The following is a 21,650-nucleotide window of genomic DNA, read 5'->3' as shown; positions in this document are numbered from 1 at the left end:
ACAAACAGAAACTTTTTGTAACCTGGTCAGGTTCAGCCCCCATCCTTTAGGTGGGTGGAGGATCTACTACTGGCAACGTTGTAACTGTTCAGGTCATGTTTATGCCTTTGATCTTCTAAACTCCTCTCTCTTGGGCACTTTGTTTAGTGACCACTTTCCTCTCAGCCTCAGTTTTAGACAGGGGGAGAGGAAAACGTTTCTTACGTGGGACAGAGACAAGAAACGGACAAAGACAGCACATCTGAATGAGGGAGACCAATAACATGTGACCAAAATGGCCCAAGCGCACAACTGCTTAAGTAAGTCATGGAACACAAGGAAAATGATCACACATTCATGATCAGTGACAGATCAATACATCTCACTTTACAGTGGGAATACAGAAACTGGAATGGAACCTTGATCGGGACATACATATTATATTAGAAAGCTTACAAAATGGGTCCAGGGCCTTTCGATCAAGACAGGGCATGACATGACTATGTGACTCTCAGTACCGTCCATCATGATACACCCAGGCAAGCCCCTAAGAGAGAATGCCCCTCCCTGGAATGACCGGAGACGAGTGGAGATACTCCAGTTTCCAGTGCACTCTGCCCGAGGGCAAGATTGTTCTCATCCCTAGTTGGTGATCAGAAGGAACTCAATGGAGGCCTAATCTACGTGGGGGAATCTGCACATGGATTTTGGCTTTTCACTGTCATCCATGTTGTTGTCAGATCCCATCGAGTCAGCACGGATCCCTATGCACAACAGAATGAAACCGCCCAACCCTGCCCCATCCTCACAATTGTGCTTATGCCATTGCCACTGTGTCACTCCATCTTGTCCAGGGTCTTCCTCTTTTTCTCTGCCTCTCTGTCATCCACAGCCTTCTGCAAACCAGGTGCCCAAAATTTAAACTCTAATAGAGTAGACAAGTGAGAAGTAGGTTTCCAAGCAGGAGCAGACACTCTGTAGAAGGTGGATCACATGGGAACAAGACAAGGTCTAAGGTGTCTGGCTTGCTTGCCCCACAAAGTCTCTCCTCTGAGTCACCGGTATTGGATACACTTCCTTGTGCCTCTCCCCAGACGGCTTCCTCTTCTTTTCCTGACATCTCGCTGCCCTCCAAAGCTTAAGTTCCCAGAGCTTTGTCTTCCTAGAAAGCCAATTGACTTGCCAGTAACTCCAAGAGGCCAAGTTCAAGAGTTCTCGCGATTATACAACTGGAATCTCTGGTGAGAGTGAGGGCCAGGGTGAGAACAGCTGATTGGCTGAGGCCGGCCTATGGCTTGGTTCTTTCAGTTGAAGTTGTGGTGGTCCTTGCGGAGTGTCCCATGAAGCAAACAGGACAGCGGGGGCTATGGCTTGGGGACAAAGTATTAGGCAGCCAATGGCCTTTCTATCAATTCTTTGCTAACCCCACAGGCACTTATTGTGAAATGAGGCTAATAGGGTTATTGTGTAGCCCAAATGACTTAATTTACCTTAAGTACCTGAAAGTATTGTGAAGATTAAAGAAGAAAATATTTTAAAAAACCCCAACCAACCCCCATCCATGAGTTGATTATGACTTGTAATGACCTTATATAGAGTTTCCAAGGGTAAAGGTCTGTACAGGAGCATATTGCTTTCTCCCACTGTCATTTGGTAGGTTTGAACCACTGACCTTATGTTACCAGTCCAATGCTTATTAGCCATCTCCACCAGGACTCCTCAAAGCAATGAAGCTTCATCACATACTATATAGGGAGTTAGACATTCTCACTCAACAACAAAAACACCATGTCTTTTCACATCAACACTTTAGAAAGCCATCTTTTTGTTTATTCACTCAGCAAATATGTGCTTGTCCCTGTTTTGCTCCCAAACAAGACATGGTTCCTCCCTTTGAGCTGCTTGCCCACCCGTGTGAGAAATGGACACTGGCGCAGGAAGAGCTAGTTTGTGGACAGCACTGCGTGTGCCCGGGGGTTTGTAGGACAAGCCCAGGAAAGAGCAGCTGGTGCAACTGGAGGAAAGTTTGGAAAGTTCCTCAGAGAAAGGAACATCTGTAAGAAGTCTTGAAAAGAATGGGTTATTTTGCTGAGAAAAGGAGAACTGATTCATAGAGAATCACATGTTCAGTGACCCAATATTTCTGGGAGAGTGCGTTGTAGCTATCCATTCACAGTAACAAAAAGGGCCAGTCTCATCTATTCTACATATTGTGATAACGTGGGACACGCAACCATCTTGAAGCAGAAGAATCGTCCTATTATAATTCTTCATGCTGTTTTACCCTCACACATTCTATGGTAGGTAAGCCAAAGTCACCAAACTCACTGCCATCGAGTTGGCACCGACTCACAGTGACCATACAGGACAGGGAAGAACCACACCTGTGAGTTTCTGAGACTGGACATTGTTATGGGAGTAGAAATCCCATCTTTCTCCCTTGGAGCAGCTGTTGGTTTCAAACTGCTGCCCTTGAAGTTAGCGGCCCAACGTGTAACCACTATGAGTTTTATGATCCACACTGAGACATAAGAGACTTCAAAATTTGATTTCCTTGATGTCTTCAGACTGGACTAGTCACTGAACTGAATTGCCTAGGAAACAGCCTCGCAAGCCTAGAGCTTTTTTGTTTGCTTGTTTGTATCTGATGATTGATTTTCTCCTAGGTATTTATCGTTATTTGCTGTGCCAAATATCCATTGTTGTTTTTTAATTTGTACACATCTCTATGTTCTTTCAGTGGAATGGGAGCATCATAGAAGCAGGGACTGAGCTTTGTTCCCCGCTACACCCCCAGCACACAGTGTTGCTATGAACTCTCAGGCAATTGTTTTAGATCCTCCAGGGCAAGGATACTTGGAGCAGAAGGACATATTGCCTGCCCCCTTCTGCCCCATCTTCATGATTGCTGGTGTGCTTGAGTGCAATCTTGCGGCTAGTGCGTCAGGCCTTCCAACCTAGGGGGCTCCTCCTCCAGTCTCATATCAGAGTTGTCCTGTTGTAACTCAGGGATTGATGGTTTGGGGAGGTAGATAGCCAGGCCTTTCTTCTTCATCTGTTTTAGTCCGAAAGGAGTGCTCTACTGAAACATATCCACCAGGGGTAGCCTTGTTTGGATTTGAAGTACGAAGACATAACTTCCAGTATCACAGCAACATGCAAACCGCTACAGTGTGACAAACTGACAGGTGGGTGGGGCCTCCATCAATATTTGCTGAGTAAAGGAAGGACGGAAAGAGGGCCTAGTGGGGTACTAGGTTGAATTATCAGCAATATCCGGTGGTAACATTTTTTCGTTATCATCTTTTCCTTCCTTCTTTTTTTTTTAAACACACATGTCGATATATCTGATTTCTTGTTTCCAGATAGCTCAGTTTAACTGGGATCCAGAGACGGTGGGCCTGATCCATGGATCTTTTTTCTGGGGTTATATTATGACACAGATTCCAGGCGGTTTCATCTCAAACAAGTTTGCTGCTAACAGGTAAGATAATGGATATGGTAACTGCCCAGCTCAACATATGGTTTGTACTTTTACAAAATCTGTACAGTCAGCCCCCAAGTTAGGGGTGCAGAATGAGGACAGAAGCATCTAAATAGATGCAATTCACAGCTCTTGATCCCAAATGGTCTTGAAAGTTTCTATCTACTTTTCGGTTCAATCTAATTCTCTTTGCTACTCTTTAAGACCAAGAGGCAGTCATTTGAACCAAACACCTGAACGGGGGATAGTGCATGGTTTAAAACTAGGAAAGGTATGTGTCAGGGTTGTGTCCTTACACCACACTTACTCAATCTGTATGCTTAACAAATAATCTGAGATTTCGGCATCCGAATGGGAGGAAGACTCCTTATCAAGCCACGAAATGCGGATGGGCCAGCCTTGTTTGCTGAGAGTAAAGAGGTATTAGTGACGAAGATCAAGGACTGCAGTCTTCGATATGAATTTTCCCTCAAAAACTAAAACCCTCACAATTAAATCAATGAGAAATATCAGGATAAGTGGAGGAAAGATGGAAGTTGTCAGGGATTTCATTTTAAGTGGATCCATAATAAACAGCCCCCCCTCGCACCCCCCCCCCCCAATCAAGACATTTAAAATACACTGCCTTGAATAGATCTGGCAAAGACTTCTTTAAAATGCCCCAGGGCGAAGATGTCACTTTGAGTACTAAGGTGTGCCTGATGCAAGCCGGGGTATTTTCAAGCACCCCAGATGCATTCAAAAGCTGGACAAAGAATAAGGAAGACCGAGGAAGAACCGATGCATTGGAAGCACAGTGCTGGGGAAGAACAATGACTAGACTATGGACGCAGAAGAGTGAGCCAATCTATCTCAAAAGAGGTAAGCCTGCCTGTTTGTTAGAAGCAAGGACAGTGAGACATCATCTCCCTGACTTTGAGTCTGTTATCAAGAGCACACTGCTTGGTACAATACAGGGTCTGTGACAAAGAGGAAGACCTTGAAGGAGATGACCTGACACAGGGGCTACCACAGTGGGCTCGCCTCCATCGGGGCTCACCAAGACGGTGCAGGATGGGCAGCGTTTCACTCTGTGGTCCCTGGCATGGCTAGGAATCAGAGCCTACTGACGGCACTTGACAGCAACAAACCAGGGCACAAAAGGAGAAAAGAACAGCCACTGGGGGGCGATGTGGTGGAGTGCATTGTAGCAGAAAGAAGTACAGGAAACATGCCCCTTCCCATTGTATCTGTCATATGACTTTCCATTTATGGATTTTGAAAAGTTTATTAACATTTATATAGCAGCATTTTCTAATCTCTAGAGTACAGTTAGATGGCTATTAAATCAATTTAGTGATTTACCAATGAACATTTAATATGAGAAAGAGATAGAAGAAAATGTAATCAAATGGAGTAAAAGAAAAAATATATCTGAATATGTTACACATTTGAAGGTAAGTATTGACTTACAAAACTTGTTTCAAGTACATCTCTATGTGTGACATTGCATTGAGTGATGACATAGCATATGTTTAGTTTTATGGATCCAGGTAAAAAGTTTGCAAGTCCTTACCGTAAGGAGTTTGCACATGCGTTAGGCTTTATTTAGTTATGTTTCTGTCTAATTCATGTCCTTTATTCTTACTTATGGTGTTGTTTCTAAAAATAGTTTTCTGTAAATATGTATAAAAATCAAAATGAACCCCCGTGCTGTCACATAGTGACCCTGTAGGACAGACGAGAATTGTCCCGTTGGCTTTCCTAGACTGTCGTCTTTACAGAAGCAGACTGCCACATCTTCCTCTGGAGGCCAGGCTTGCAGGTTCATATGTCCCACCTTTTAGTGTGCAGTGCAACACTCAACTCCTAGTTCATTAGAGATCCAATAGAAAAAAAGAGGTAAAATAACACATTTGCTAATTGTAGTGACATTAGTTACACTCAGAATATTGTACAGCTATTGTTATTATTTCCAAGCATTTCCCCACCATCCCAAACAGAAACGCATTACCCATTAATCCAGACCTCCCCTCTTGCCCCCAGCTTCTAGTGACCACTAATCCGCTTTTGACCCTATGCACCGCCTTTTCTCTATTATCTTAGCTTAGAGTGATCATACAACATTTAGTGTGCTCATACAATATTTGCCTTTGGGAGTTTGATTTACTTTACTTAGCACATTGTTTTCAAGGTTCACTTAGGTGGTAGTAGGTATCAGGACTTCACGTCTTTTATGATTGAGTAATATCTTCTTGCAATGATACGCACCATGACTTGTTTACCTATTATGCTTTTGAAGGATACTTAGGTTGTTTCCATCTTTTGACTATTGTGAATCATGCTTCCATGAGCATCAGTTACATTTGCGTGTGTTCTTTTTCAAAGTGCCTAAGTATTCGTAGCTGTGAGGTCTCCTGAGTTACTTAGACCCTAAGCCAAAATTACACACCGTATCCCCAGAATATAGAAAGGACTGAGATGGCACTAGCATGTGTGGTAAGAAGAATGCGTTGGCTGATTCTTTTGGCCAGGACACCCTGGACCAGGCTGGATGGGACACGACATGAGAAGGTGGTTGGGGAAATGGTGGTGGTGCTTAGGGAACTAAGACAAGGCCCAGCTCGCTTTATCCTTGGCTGGCCTCAGGACACAGTGCAGTTCTTGATAGAATTCCATCCGGTAAGTTAGAACAAGGCGAGGACCCAGGAGACACACCCCAAATGTACAAACCCGCAAACGCTCACTGCAATGGAGTCTACTGTGACTCATAGCGACCCTATAGAGTAGACTAGAGAACTGACCCTTTGGGGTTCCAAGGCTATAAATTTTTACAGAAGTGGACAGCCTCATCGTTCACCTTCAGAATGGCTCCCTGCATACAAACTACTGACCTTGTGCCGAGCAGCCAAATAGGGAACCGGGGCTCCCCGAGTCACAGAAGTCACAGATCAAAAATCAGAATGTGTCTGTTAGGTAAGACCAGGCAGAACATTGGGTGTCCAGCAAGCTCACTTCACTCGGGCTCTTCTCCAACTCCTAAGGACATCATCCAGGTAGCAGATCCCTATGCTACCAAACTGCACCCGTAATTGGTTCAGTGTTCCAAGCTCAAAGCAGGCCTGAAGTTTAGCTTGGGGCACCGACCCTACCACAACATTTATTTCTCTGAAGTCATTTCACGAGACCTTCCACAATTGTGTTGTTCTCTTCTGATGTGTGATTGAAGTGTGACAGCCGTCCTCGGGACAGCCCAGTAACACCATGTTTGGGCCCCCAGGGTCTTCGGAGCGGCCATTTTCCTAACATCAGCTCTGAACATGTTCATTCCGTCTGCAGCCAGAGTGCATTACGGCTGTGTCATGTGTGTCCGAATTTTACAAGGTCTGGTGGAGGTAGGTACTTTCCTGATAGATTGGAATATGGCTGGAGTCAGTGTGACTAAAAAATTTTCTGAAGAAAATCTGTTTTAGGCAATCTTCTTTTCTTCCACATTGGCTCTCTCAGCTCTCTGCTTATTGCTGCAATTTTAGCTATATTAAGAAAATTGCCTCATATGATTCTAAATGTATATGCAACATAGGGCCCTTTCATAGATGCATAGATTGTCTAAGGCAGGGGAGGATCTTAGAGATCATGAAATCCAACCCTTTTTATTTTGATAGATGGTGAAACTGAAATTCAAAACCTATGTTTCATGGACACTATCTGTTGAAATCCTTCAGAATGGACTATGATATCTATAAGTTTCCATCGATGGAGTTCAAATCAAGGAGGCCACACCGTCTTAGCTGCAACGACTCAATTCTAGAGTCCGAAAAGAGCCATAGACAATATTCTAGTAAAGAAGCATGACTATGCACATGTTTCAATAAAACTTTATTTATAGATACTGAAACTTGAATTTCAAATGATTTTTGCATAGCATGAAATAATAGTCTTCTTTTGATTTTTCCCCCACCAATAAAATGCAAAAAAATATTTTTTAGCTCATGAACAATACAAAAATAAGGACGGTGGGCCAAATTTGGATTGTTAGCTACTATTTGCTACCTCCTGATGTAATTTTCTCAAACTTCAGTCATTCATCTCTCCACCTCAACGACATTCAGCAGCTCTATGTGACGAATACTATTAACATATACTACTACTTACCTGTAGCCTTTCCTTAGCTCAAGTCATGTTAAAAAAAAGTTCTCAGCCTTAGTAACTATTTTTGAAATTATGGGTTTGATGTGCTAATTTTATCTTTTTAAAAAGCAAATTAGAACTATGTGCAACAAACATCTTTAAGAATGTAGGAGTTGCTCCACTTTAAACCCAACTTGAGTTCTACAATTTTTGTGGGAAATACTGGTGTGGTAGCAAAACACAATATTGTCCTCCATCAAGGGTCTAGTCCAGGGGTTGGCAAACTTTTCAGACAGAAGAGCCCAATCCTATTCCTCACAACAATTTAAAAATTCTTTGAGAGTCATATATATGTTTTTACAAACAGATAAAACCATCATTATCAGAATAATATTCTTTAAAATTTTATAAATGAAACTATAGTAGTTTTATTTTCCTTTTCCATTTTACTTCTGAGCCACAGGTGTGTCCCAAAGGAGTTGCATGTGGCTCGAGAGCTGCAGTTTTCTGACCATGGGTCTAGTCAGCCTCTGAGGCTCAGGGTCTGTATATTGAGAGGATGGACCAGCTGACAGGGCAAGTCCCTTCCTACATTGACATTCTGTAACAATATAAATACTGCCTTCCTGACAATCCACTCTGCCTACCTAGGAGTTATATTCAAATTTCATTGGTGAGTTAAAATAGCTGAATCATGCTATTCATTTTTTTAAGCTGGACTTTTATAATGTGCTCAATCTGAAAGCAAAGAAACAAACAACCCCCCAAAACCAAAAAAGGTGCCACAGTCTAAATACAAACAGAAACCGGAGCCATGTCAAATAACCTATTTTCCACTACCTTGGTAGGGTGTGACCTACCCGGCCTGCCATGGGATGTGGAGTAAGTGGGCACCACCTCTGGAAAGAAGCAGACTGGCCACCACCTCTTTTTGTGGTGAGTACATTAGAATCATAGCACATTTCATTTAGGAGCAGTCTGGGCTTCAGGCAACAGAAAACTCTATAGAGAGCCTTAAGTTGCCTCTACCTTTCCCCACCTAAGAGAAGTCCAAAGTAAGCGGCTGTTGGCATTGGTTCTGTTGCTTAATTAGCTGACAAGGATGTAGGCATGTCCTCATGCTCTACTTGGCCGTCCTCCGAATGATAGCTCTGGATTCTCATACTTGTTCCTAATGTTCACACGATGGCTGCCACAGCTCCGGGCATCACGTCCACATCGAGGCTGGAAGAAATGGGCAGCGGAGCCCTAATCACATCCGTCTCTTTCTCAAAGTCCCCTGGCAGGCTTCCCTTTACGTTCCCATGCTCCCAGTTGTGTCGTGTGCGGCAGTAATGAGAAGCCAGGCTGGAAAGCTAAGAGCCTACAGTTTCTGCCGTGTCTAATCAGAAGGGCAGGGTAGAAGGGGGGCTAGGAGTAGATATTGGATTAGTCCATATATGCTCTGTTGAGGTCAAATGCAGAACAGGTGTGGTCATCAAATTCTTGTTGAAAAAAAAAATGGAAGTGAAAGGCACAGCATACAGTTAAGCACGTTCAAATGCTCCAGTCAGTGGCAGTTAGTGTATTCACTGGGCTTTGCAATCACCATCTCTCTCTAGTCTGAAAACTTTTCCATCACCCCCGAACATTTGGTCCCCATTGAACCATCCCTCCTTAGAGTTTCCTTCCTTCAACGCATCAACTCAAAAACTCACTGCCATTGAATCAATTCTGACTCATAGAAACCCTCTAGGCCAGGGTAGACCTGCCCCCGTGTTTCCTAGACCGTAACTCTTTATGGGAGTACAAAGCCTCTTCTCTCCCCCACAGAGAAACTGGTGGTTTTGAACCACTGATCTTGTGGTTAGCAGTCTAACGGATAACCACTACACCACCAGGGCTCCTTTCCCACCCCATAGCAACCACTAGTCTATGCTTCCATGGATTTGCCCATTCTGGAGAGTTCACTGTGGCAGTTAGTGCAGGGGTAGAGTCCAAACTATCAATCACTTCTCAGAATAATTATGCCTTCATGGAGGTGCATCCTTTTTATAAGAGAGGCAGTGAGACTCTCTCTCTCTGGCCCTTCACCTTCCCCCTTGCTGGGGCTCTGTCTGCCTCCAGGGGTGGCCCCATACGGGTTGAGGTTAGGTTAGACTGTTGGAGCCCTGCCAAGTTTCCAATGACTTTGGCCCCACGGACCTGTGATCTCCCTGCCTCCCACTTCACCTGTCTGCTTTATCGGCCTGCAGCTGGTGAGTCCGCAGGGGGCTCCAGCTGGCCTCAGACCCATGGACTTGAGTTGGACTGGCCTGGGATGCCTTCTTGATGTAACAGTACTTCTTGATATAAAGTTCTTTCTTATACATAGATGAGTGTCACTGGTCATGTGTCCAGACCACCCAGACTAACCCATTCATATAAGAGGGATCAGATATTATGTGATCTTTCATCTAGCATGATTTCAAGTTCCATCCAAGTTGTAGCCTACAGTCCGTCATTCCTTCTTACGACTGAATAGTATTGTATTCTATGGATATGCCACGTGTTGGCTGTTTCTTTGTTCATCAGTTCATCAGTGTTTGGGGTTATTGCACCTTTTAGTTTCTAAGTAGATGTGTATTTTAATTTCTCTTAGGTAATACTTAAGGGTAGAATGGCTGAGTCATGGAAATTACATGATTAACTTTTTGGAGAGCATCCGAATTATTTATATACCATATTTTTATGCAAGTACTGTGTATGTCATCCTTTTTTCCCCAACTGCACTTCCCAGGCAACTATTATTCTAAATGTGCTATATAAAGTTTATCACATGTTGCTATCTCACTTACAAAAATATGTGTGTGTGTGCCAAAAAATGAATCATGTACAGTATTTGCATCAACTATGGTACATACACATAGATGAGGGGCTTCAGAATGCTTTAAGAAAACGGATTTCAAAGATAAAGGAATTTTTCCAAAAACTCATTTGAAGCCCCATTCACATATATTTTTGTAATAGACTTTATTATTTAGAGAAGTTTCAAGTTTGCACATACTCTTTTTCTCCCCCCCCAAAAAAACTAATATTAAAATTCAATGACTTATAATTGGAGGCTTCAAAAAGTTTGTGAAAATCCTCCATTAGCTTTTTCATATCTAATTTTATTGAGGACTCTTACAGCTCTTATAATAATCCATATAACAATCATATCAATCACATTTGTGCCTACGTGGCCATCATCATTTTCAAAGCATTTTCTTTCCACTTGAGCCCTTGGTATCTATTAGCTTTTACTCCCATTTTTTCCCACAAACGTTTTGAAGCCCCCTTTACAGAGTCAAACAAGTATTAAATTTTGGAGCTTAAACTAGTTAATGGTGTCTTGGTTCCTATTTTTCTCATTATACACAACTGCCCGCACACATTGTTATAACGATATTTTAATTAATCTGTGCTAACCGGTATGGCTACACAAAAACTTAAATAGGTAATTGCCACAAACCTAACTCCCTGTGGTCAAGTTGACTCAGATTCCTGGCAACGCCGTGTGTTACAGAAAGAACTGCTTCATAGGGTTTCCTTGGCTGCAGTTTTGATAGATGCGGTGACAAGGCTTTTTCTCAAAGAGCCACCGGCTGAGTTTAAATCACGTCTAGGTTAGTGGCCTAGGCTCAACTGTTAGCCATCCAGGGACCTGTAATAACCAAGTAGCTAGCACTTACACTCCTCCATACATCCCCCAATTGATTAAGATCAGGTACTCAAACACCAATGTTCATCGCAGTACAATTCACAATAGGCAGAACTCACTGCCATGGAGCTGAGAAATCCAAGTTGTTCTCAGCAATTGAATGGACAAGTAACATGTTGTAAAGCTACATGAGGGAGTGTTATTCAGTGTTAAAAGCAAACGAAGTACTGGAACGTGGACCGGCCTTCAGAACATTTATGTTAAGTGAAAGAAATCAGATCTCAACAGCCACATAGAGAATGATTCCTTTAACAGGAATACCCAGAACTGGAAATCCATAAAGACAGTAATCAGATTAGTGGTGGTGAGGGGCTGGGGTGGGTGATGGGCAGTGACTAGTTAATAGGCACAGGGTTTCCTATGATGGTGGTGAGAATGTTTTGTTAGATTAGAGAGACGTGGTAAGTGCACAAACACAGCCTTGGTGGTACCTGTTGGGCTGGTAACTGAGAAGCCAGCAGTTCTAAACCTTCAGCCTCTCTGAGAGAGAAAAATGAGGCTTTTTTACTCTTGTCAAGAGTTACAGTTTCAGAAACCCACAGAGGGGTCACCGTGAGTCAGAATCCACTCGATGGCAATGAGTTGGGTTGGTTTGGTATCGAGTCCCCATTGGACTGGTAATCACAGATCCGGCAGTTCAAACCCACCCTACAGTCCTCAGGAGAAAGCTGAGGCTATCTACTCTCATAACGATTTCCAGCGTCTTGACGCTCAATCGAGGCTCACCAGGAGCAGGGTGGACTCAGTGGCACTGAGTGAACATACTAACTGCAACTGCATTGTTCACTTTAAAAGGATGAATTTGTGTTAGGTAAACTTCACTTCAAGAAGAGGGGGAAGGGTATCGTTTGCTCCCCAGGTCAGTCTGGGAGCAGCTGGGAGTGGGCAACTTGAAATTCAGACTGGGTCGCTATGGGAAGGATACTCAGGGACAGTGGGGGTGACAGGAAGAATTGGATGGCTGGGAAGAAAGGGAGCTCAGGAGAAGTTTTACAGTTTTCTCAATGGAAGAACAGCTTTTACTACAGGAAGTATTGGGCATTTTTGAATGGACGCAGCCCCGAGTTATTAATTAATTAACTTCAAGGGCTTTGAAGTCCTGTAAGCATGGGTTCCTGTACACCTGTTGACTTTGCCTAATTTAGTTCCTCAACCCCCTACCTTGTTTTACACCCTATAAAATTGAGGCTTAGTGATGTGAATGAGGGGGTTGGAATGGAGACCCAAGCCCATCTGTAGACAATTGGATATCCCCCCCCCCCCAGAAAGGTTAAAAGAAGAGGACAATTCAACCAGGGTGCCGTACAACACTGACAAAACACTCACCGTTCCTCTAGTTCCTGCATGCTTCCCCCTCCAGTTCTACCTTAAAAACCCAGCTAGACCAGAGTTCACACATTGGCACAGATAAGAGCTCTAGACACATGGAATTCAGGACAGATAAACCTCTCAGGAACAGTAGTGGGAGTGGCGATATCATGAGGATAGGGGAATGGCGGAGGTGGGGGATAAAGGGGAAACCCATCACAAGGTTGGATATATAGCCCACCCCCAGGGGGACAAATAACAGAAATGTGGGCGAAGGGAGGCAACAGACAGTGTAAGACATGAAATAGCAACAATAATTTATAATTGATCAAGGATTCATGAGGATGGGAGGGATAGGAACAAAGAGGAGCTGATATCAAGAGCTCAAGTCGAAAGAAAATGTTTTGGAAATGTTGAGGCAACATATGTACAAGTGTGCTTGATACAACTGAATGATGGATTGTTATAAGATTTGTAAGAGCCCCCCAATAAAATGATTTAAAAAAAGAAAAGAAATGTAGGGCATGTGAATTACATGTCAATAAAACCTTTTTTTTAAGAGGCTTAAATGAATTGAAGGGGCTAGCTACTGAGCACTGTGCACTGTACACAGAAAGCATTTAGGGCATCCATCGGCGTCGCTGGTTATTTTGTAACCCCATCTGCCCCGCCATCTTGCATCACTTAAGCCAGACATCTCCCTGCCCACTCTCAAGGTGTTTGTCGCCTTCCCCACATCCTTATCGGAGTCAGACTGACGGTTGCTTCCAAATGAGCCGCTATATGCACGTAAGTGTTTGCCTTCATTGGAACTCTGAGGTATTTTAAAAAAAGTTAATCGGCCTCCTGGACATGATTCCAACAGTCATAGTTGGCATTTGTGTAGCACAGAGCACCTTTATGTGCATAGTTTTATTGCTCCACAAACCAATTCTATGGGGTAGATCTTTTATCCCCATCTCCTGCATCAGGTGAACAAGGTTTAGAGAGATGGAGAGACTTCGTCAGGTATCACAATGTTCTGATTTGTGATTCCAGGGTGGGCTTTTCCCAGAGGGTCAGGCCCAGCTTGAAAGATGATTTAATTGACTTCTCTAGAATATCTTCAAGCTCCCATTTCCTGAAGATCTTCCTACGCTTTGGATTCTGGGAAAAGGAATTTCCTTTTGCCGCTCAACTTTTCCCCAAGCAAGACATTTTTTTTTTTTATTCGCGACCAGGGGGAATTTCAGATCTTAGTATTTCTATTCAGTTGGTATCTATTGGGTTCATGTTTCCCTCCCTGATATCATGAGGCAGCAGAAGATAGTAAGGCCAACTCACTGCCTCCAGACCTCATTATCTTGTCTAGACATGATAAATTCTCACACAGGGAAGTAGTTACCAAGTGAAGTAGTGAAATAAATGTTAAGATGGATCCACCATTCAGGAGGTAGGTGGAAATGGTTCCTATCAGACTAGAATTTAACTGATCAACAACAACAGCAAACACACAACTCCAATTATGGAAAGTGTGATCCTTTAGAGAGTTCAGTGGCCCTCATGTGAAGACCTGGATGATGATTTTGCTGTCTTGATATTCTATTGCTGGCGTGGCATAAATACCACCCACGGGTGGATTTAAAGAGCAGAAACATTTCTCACTATTGTTAAGGCTCAAAGTCCCAAATGAGGGTCTTGGCTGTGTTGAGTCCTTCCTTGTTGGTAGACTGGATTCTTCCCTGATTCCTTGGTTCATAGACAGTCCTTACACAACTTCTGCCCCCCACCCTGGACCCTCACCCTATGTCTTTGATTTTGGGGCTCCTCTGCCCTTTTTATAACTTTATGAGGCACTGGACACACCATACACTGATACAGCGTAACTCACATCATGAAAAGTGTCTTGTTTCCACAGGGACTTACTGCATTCCCAGATCAGGGTTTAACATTCCAACACGTATTTGGAGGGGAGGGCACAATTCCACATGTTCCTTCTCTGGAGATTTGCAGCATTCAAGATCAGGCCTGGTAGTCTTTGAAAAATCTTTCAGACCCTTCTTGTCCTCCGATTCCATGATCTCATGTAATTCCGAAGGGGTGGAACAGTGTACTTGCCTCCCTGGAAGCCCGATTCTAAGATGTGCCGGGATTTCGCCTGGCTCTCTTTCCAGAGGCAGTCTTACTCCTGCTCGGTGTGACTGGCCCTCAGCTGTACCCGCCGGATGTTCAGTGGGCTGAAAGGGCACAATGTGCGATGCTGAGTAAGCTTCCTCCATCTTTCTTGTTCCCAGGTTCCTATGCGGGCGCAGTGGTAGCCATGCCCCTGGCAGGGGTGCTGGTGCAGTACATCGGATGGGCCTCGGTCTTTTACATTTATGGTGAGCGGTCTGACTTCATGGGTTCACATGGGCGACTCATGGTCGTTTACCGTGTCATGGGTTTGGCTAAGATGTTACTGTGTGGAAACAGAAAACAGATGACCAGACAAATGGAATGTGTGTCTACCTGTGATTCATGTAACATTGGTAGGAGAGCTGACATGTTTGTCGTGAGCACAGCATGACTTTGCTTCCAGTGCTGGTCAGCCTCAATGCTAACAATAGCAACAAGAAAACTCAGCAAAGTAGTATCTCCTAGTGGAAAGCCATGCCATTTGGGAATATTTGAAGAGTCGGAAACTTTAGGGATGGGATAAGGAAGACCACGCCATTCAGCCTCTTGGTTTGTTGCTTGTGTGTCTGACTGCAGGTATGTTTGGGATTCTTTGGTACATGTTTTGGCTGCTGCAGGCCTATGAGTGTCCGGCAGCGCATCCAACAATATCCCCGGAGGAGAGGGCCTACATCGAGACGAGTATCGGGGAAGGAGCCAGCGTCGTCAGCCTGAGCGTAAGTATCAACAGACAGCAGAAGACTGGCTGCTTTCCTGGGAACTTTTATCCACGTGACTGCGTTGTCCTCTTAAAAAAGAAGTGAGGTCCGTGTCGCCACCCCAAATCACTTAGTATTCTTTCTTTGCTCCCTAGAAATTTAATACACCGTGGAGAAGGTTTTTCACGTCCCTGCCGGTGTATGCCATCATTGTGGCGAACTTCTGCCGAAGCTGGACCTTTTATTTGCTGTTAATAAGCCAGCCTGCTTATTTTGAAGAGGTCTTTGGATTTGCAATAAGTAAGGTAAACACTTGGGTGCAGCCAATATCCGCGAACTCTAAATCTCTTCATCCTGCTGAGCGTATCCTCGCATACACTCAATTTGATGGGCATCACACATAGCGGCGTGGTGTCACCTAATCCCCTCGAGGATAGTCAAGGTACACATCCCGTGCATGGGATACATGGCTATTTTATTTTATCATAGTGGGTGGCGGGGGGTTGGGGGGTGCGGAGCAGGAATCAGCGCTGCATTAAGCTGCTTTTAAAGATTTATGTTTTATCCAACCACGCTGTCTTGAAGCTAACTCAAGGACAGCATGGTAGGCATGTGTAAAAATATTTGAGAATGTGGATATTTCTCTCCCCTTTCTTCCCCTAAATGACCTAGTGGCTGAGCACTTTCATGCTCCTCTTGCCAACAACTCCTTTCTGGGTCATGACGGGGATAGCCATCATTCCTTGACATGGTTTAGAAAGCTCTCTCAGTGTCCCCAAATCTAAACCACAGCTAGCACTGGCGCAGGGTCAGTGGTTCAGGGGAGGGAAGGCCATGGATGCTGAAACATAAATCATCACTATCAAATAGTTGTCGCTTTTCTACATGCGACCAGATGGCAGCCTGGCGGAGGTAGGTGTCTGTGTAGCTACAGACACTGTCAGAAGCAGCCACGGAAGGACCAGTGTAGTAAGATAATAGTGGATGCCATCAGTGGCTGTGCCAAGTGCTTGGGTCACTTACTCTGTGCCCAGCCTTAGGCTGGTGCCGGGCACCTTGGCCATTGTTCGGGGATGAATCAAAGTCACCTCTGCCCTCTGCTCCTCCAGGCTGGGAAAGCGGAGAGTTGGGGGTTCCTGGTTGAGCTCTTTATGGAAACCACTCGTGAGTGTGAATCTCCAGCATTTCTTTTAGTCGTTGAGCATGGACTATTGAATGGATACACTCACTTTTTAAAAGTTTGCTATAGAATCCAATGTTACCTGGGTCCTACACCATTAGGTGGGTAAAGGTGGCAGTGTGTGTGTGTGTGTGTGTGTGTGTGTGTATGGGTGGGGGGCTGTGGATGGTGGAGCAGAAGAAAGCACATCCCTCAGAAATGGCATATCTACAGGTCGTGGTTTCTTCTCGTCCCAGGTGGGTCTCCTGTCAGCAGTCCCACACATGGTGATGACCATCATTGTGCCTATTGGAGGACAACTGGCTGATTACTTACGAAGCAGGAAAATTTTGACCACAACTGCTGTCAGGAAAATCATGAACTGCGGAGGTAGTGCACGTTTTCAGAGGTGGAGTCAGTATTTGTGGAGTAAGAGTCCATTGGGATTGAAAGTCAGAATCATTGGAACAGACCTTACAGGCCCCTAGGTCCACCACACACCTGCCAAATGTCAGCCAGCCTGCCCTTTGCCACCTGAACCACAACAATGTAGTTACCGGTGGACAAATCGGTGCCTGTCCACACTCCAGAGCTGCTTCTTCAGCAACTCTGAGACTGGAGCAGCCGATGGCAGTTCTCCTCTGCCCCATGGAGTCTCTGTGAGCAGAAAACAACTCTGCAGGACCAGGCCACAGGTGACATGGGTGGAACATACATGAGCGCACCATCTACAGGCAAGAGGTCACCAGTGGGATAATAAATTGGAAAGGAGGGTATGAGCTTGCTCTGACTCTAGATTACGTGGGTCATGGCCATTTAGAAGCAAAGGATATAAAAAAACCCCAAATCCAACCAGCCTAGCATTTACCTGCCAGCCCCATTAGAGCTCCTTAAGGAATATATCTACCTGCCATCAGGTTGATTCCAACTCTTAGAGACCCTTTAGCTACCCTAGAGGACAGGGCAGAACTGGCCCCAATGAATTTCTGAGGCTCTTTCATGGAGTAGAAAGCCTCGCCTTTCTCCGGAGTAGTGGCTGGTGGTTTTGAACTGTTGACCTTGTAGTTAGCAGCCCACATAAAAGTTGCCATGACCTGCTCCCATGGAGTCTCGGGAGTACAGTCCGAAGAGGGAGCATTGGGAGCAGTCTGTCACCATCTGGTTTCCCAGCAGTTTGCCATCGAGTCCCACGCAGGGATATGTGGGCCCTGCAGGACTGTATTATCACATCTACTGTCTGATTGACCGAGTCTCATAGCTGCAGTCACATGTCCAACCAAGGCCCTCCAAGGAGCGATTTTGACTCTTCTGACTTTAAAGTCTGTGCTTCGGAAAGTCTGAAATGAGGATTCCTGTAGAGAAGGAGAGGCCCGAGGATGGTGGCAGCAGCTGCGGAGCTTGGCTCTGTTCGTTTTGGAGTTGAGACTAGAGGAGCAAAGCCTTGATTTGAACATGTAACGGTAGGACATGTATGCACAGCTGTCTGAACCACGGGGACGGCCTTCTCGGTGGAGCATCATGAGCCTCCTTCCACCGTCCATGGCACAGCATATACCTGGACAGCAATTCAATTCTTCTTTCACCTTTCTGTTCGCTTTGGCTGTTTGGTTTTTGATTATACTACACTCACTTTCTCCAAATCAGAAGAGCAGAGTGTGCTGTTGTCTGGCTGTGTTTTCTGGACAAAGGTCTCATGAAGGCTGTAGCGAGGCCTGAGAGCTCAGTGCACGCCCAAGAGGGGAGAGTTCTACCTGACGATTCACAAGCGGCGACGTGCTGGTTTGTGTTTTAGGCAGTCATTCAGTCCAGCACGCTGGTTTGGACAGGAGGTCTTGGGGTACTGTTATCTGGTTTTCTCAGAGAGGCCATCATTTAGGTCAGGAGTGGGGACTCTCCAGCCTGGGGTTAGTATAAGGCCCCAGAAATCATCAAGACCTGCTAACATCACACGTCTCACCAAAGAAAAGCAGTGCTCACCATCACAAGAGGGGCAAGTTAATGAAATGACTAAATTGATTAAAAACCAAACTCATTGCCATCGAAACAATACTGACTAAAAGGACCCTATAGGATGGGCAGAACTGCCCCTGCGAGTTCTGGAGACTGTGATTCTTTACAGGAGTAGAAAGCTCTGTCTTGCTCCATGGAGAGGCTGGTGATTTCAAGTGTGTTCTTGTGATTAGGAGCCCCATGTGTAACCACTCTCCCACCAGGGCTCCTGTGACTAAATATAGCAGGCTAATCTTTAAGTTGATAATTTTGTAGGGCCCACAAATGATGTCATAAATAGCCCAATGACCTGTGGGAGAAAAAAGTCTCCCCATCCCTGACTTAGGGAGTCAAGGGGGAGCTGACAGTGGATCCAATTCGATGGCCATCAAGTCAATTCTGACTGATGGGGACCCAGGTGTGTCACAGCATTTCCAATGGCTGAGTTCGGGAAGTGGATCTTTGAGCCTTTTTCTATAGGTCCCTTTGAATGGACTCACTTCCAAACTCTTGGTAAGCAGCCGAGCACATTCATTGTTTGTAACACCCAGGGACTCCCAACAGTATATCCAAGACTAAATTCACTGAGTCAACGCTGACTCATTAGAGACCCTGTAAGATAGGACAGCACTGTGGGTTTCCAAGACGGTCACTCTTTAGGGGAGTAGAAAGCCTCCTTTTTCTCCTGTGGAGCTGGCTAGTGGGTTGGAACTTTTGACCTGGTGTTTAGCCCCACTTGTAACCTCAATACGACCAGGGCTCCTTCTTCCAGGAGCATTTTGATATTTAAAAATGGTGAAGCAACTATGCATAGAGCAACTGCAAGTCAGCATCCCTCATCCCAGAAGCATCTCTGGACCCTCCTGGACCCATGTGGTGGTCAGCGTGACCCAGGATAAAGAGGGAAGTTTTGCCGCACACCCAGGTAGAGTGAGCACAGTCAAAGGACTTCTAGCCACCCTGCAGTCACGAAACACCTGTGTCAGGTCTCAAGCACTATGCTGTGAGCAATTTAGGTCCACGGACCTAGACATCAACAAGTGACTCCTGGGTCAATCCACTGAGTTGGAAATGACTCCCGCTCCTGCTGTTTCCCTTCACAGGCTTTGGCATGGAGGCAACCTTACTGCTGGTGGTTGGCTTCTCACATACCAAAGGGGTGGCTATCTCCTTTCTGGTCCTTGCTGTGGGATTTAGTGGCTTTGCTATTTCAGGTAAGAAACCCTTTGTATGCCCTGCATGTCGGGTACAGATTCAGCTCCTCAGTGAGAAAGGAAGGACAGGGGTGGGCTCTACAGTGCCGTCCTCCAGTTGGAAGGCCAGTTGCTCCCAGGGAGCCGTGCCACTGATTGGACAGTCCCCTTTCCTGAGGATGATGTTGAGAAATGATGGGTAAAGGAGCTGAGGAGCCTCGTCAGAATGGAACCCTCTCTGCTGCCTTCATCCCCAGAAATGACACCAATTGTAGCTGACTCCTTCGAGGTCATGTGTGGAGAGAGGCCTGAGCCTGTCTCTGTGACATGGCTCTTTAATACCTTGGCACCATTCACTCTCCCTCCCAGAGGTTCTGTGACCTGTTCAGCACTCACCTCCCTCTATCCCCCAAACCCCAAACTGCTTGCTGCAGGCTTATTTCAGGCTCACAGGGACCTCGTGTGGGTCAGAGTGCAACTGGGCTCCATTGGGTTTTCAATGGCTGGCTCTTCAGATGGAATGTCCAGGGCTTTTTTCTTAAAGATGACTTTGAGTGGCCTCACACTGCCAGCTTAGGGGTTGGGAGCCAAGGACGTGGCTTCTGTGTGCTACCCAGGGCTACTGCTAGTGTCCTGCTCATTTCTCCTCCACAGCCCAATGACAGAGCCTTTACCTTAGAGTTAGACAACCGACCCGCCCCCACCCTTTTAGAAAGAAAGTCTCTTGACGTTTTGTTCACGCCATTACCTCCGTTTTCCAAAAAAGGTACATTGCAGGTCCAGAGCAGGGCCAAACAGTCGGTGCTAATGGTAAAACCACTGGAGAGTTAACGCTTATCCAACCCTACCCTTGACTGCTTGAAGCCTGCCAGGTGTGGTGGATGTTAGGGCCAACGAGTGAGGTCCACCTCCTAGTGGCCCTGTGCACAGCAGAGTGAAACCCGCCCGGTCCTGCGGCGTCCTCCTCGGGGGTCACTCTGTTGAAGCCCACAGCTGCAGCCACTGCACGCAACACCTGTAACATCCTCGCAATGACGGGTGTCCACTGCACGGGTGCCTAAACCAGTGTGCTGGGGGGGGGGGGTGAGAGAGGTCAGCAGGGAGCCATGAGCTCTTAGGGTGTCCAAAGCACCCTGTGTAAAATATGGGGTGACAAAGAAAAACTCAGTTGTCTTTCTCACTTTCAAGCACACTGCCGTACTAACAATGGCCCCCGAAGAGCAGCTGACATATGTGGCAGCTGCCTCACCATATTGTAAAGCAAGTAGCAATGTCAAGGTTGTATTGCTGAGGAAATGTACGCTCAGGAAAATTGGGTAAATTTCCAGCTTCACATGTCAACGCTATTGCTGTCTAGTCAATGCCAACTCATTGGACACATGTGCTACAGAGTGGAACCGCACCAGAGGGGTTTCTGGGCTATCACCTTTAGTCAAGAAAGCAGACTGCCAGGCTTCCAGATGGATTTGAACTACCAACCTTCAGGCTAGTCACCAAGTGCCAACTTGCTGGCACTCCCTTTCCTGAGTCACAGCTAGTGACAAAAGGAAGAAAGCACTGCATTTAAGCCCGTGCTCTTCCCCTGATTCCGGGCTGCCTGCGTGATCGAGCAGAATGGGGCCTCTGGTCTGAACCATCCTGTTAGAGGTCAGGAGCTACTTATCAAAAGATTTGAGTTGATGCTTACATTTTAAAAATAGTCTACTTTCAAAGTAACATGCAGCTGAGAACTGGATTTGGCGCTCTACAGACCAGCCTCGGTTCCCGTACGCAGAGATGAGAGGGGGGTAACTGCAGCCTCCTGGGCTTGTTGGAAGAATGGACTCAGGCAAGGCACGTATTCCCTCACAGGCTA

At 45.5% G+C, this 21,650-nt stretch overlaps 1 protein-coding gene across 1 annotated transcript in view; it reads left to right on the top strand.

Annotated features, from left to right (window-relative positions):
• Positions 1 to 21,650, top strand: part of SLC17A8 (solute carrier family 17 member 8) — a 53,461-nt gene that overhangs the window by 24,955 nt on the left and 6,856 nt on the right. Inside the window, exons 3-10 of the mRNA XM_075553209.1 lie at positions 3,349 to 3,463; positions 6,723 to 6,837; positions 8,422 to 8,509; positions 14,876 to 14,962; positions 15,333 to 15,472; positions 15,610 to 15,759; positions 16,871 to 17,003; positions 19,706 to 19,816. Coding sequence (XP_075409324.1) covers positions 3,349 to 3,463; positions 6,723 to 6,837; positions 8,422 to 8,509; positions 14,876 to 14,962; positions 15,333 to 15,472; positions 15,610 to 15,759; positions 16,871 to 17,003; positions 19,706 to 19,816 — 939 coding nt within the window. The remainder of the gene's footprint in view (positions 1 to 3,348; positions 3,464 to 6,722; positions 6,838 to 8,421; positions 8,510 to 14,875; positions 14,963 to 15,332; positions 15,473 to 15,609; positions 15,760 to 16,870; positions 17,004 to 19,705; positions 19,817 to 21,650) is intronic.

This window comes from Tenrec ecaudatus, chromosome 6, assembly GCF_050624435.1.
Source record: "Tenrec ecaudatus isolate mTenEca1 chromosome 6, mTenEca1.hap1, whole genome shotgun sequence".
Lineage (NCBI taxonomy): Eukaryota > Metazoa > Chordata > Mammalia > Afrosoricida > Tenrecidae > Tenrec > Tenrec ecaudatus.
The sequence above is the reverse complement of the archived record's forward strand: the minus strand, read 5'-3'. Positions and strand labels throughout refer to the sequence as shown.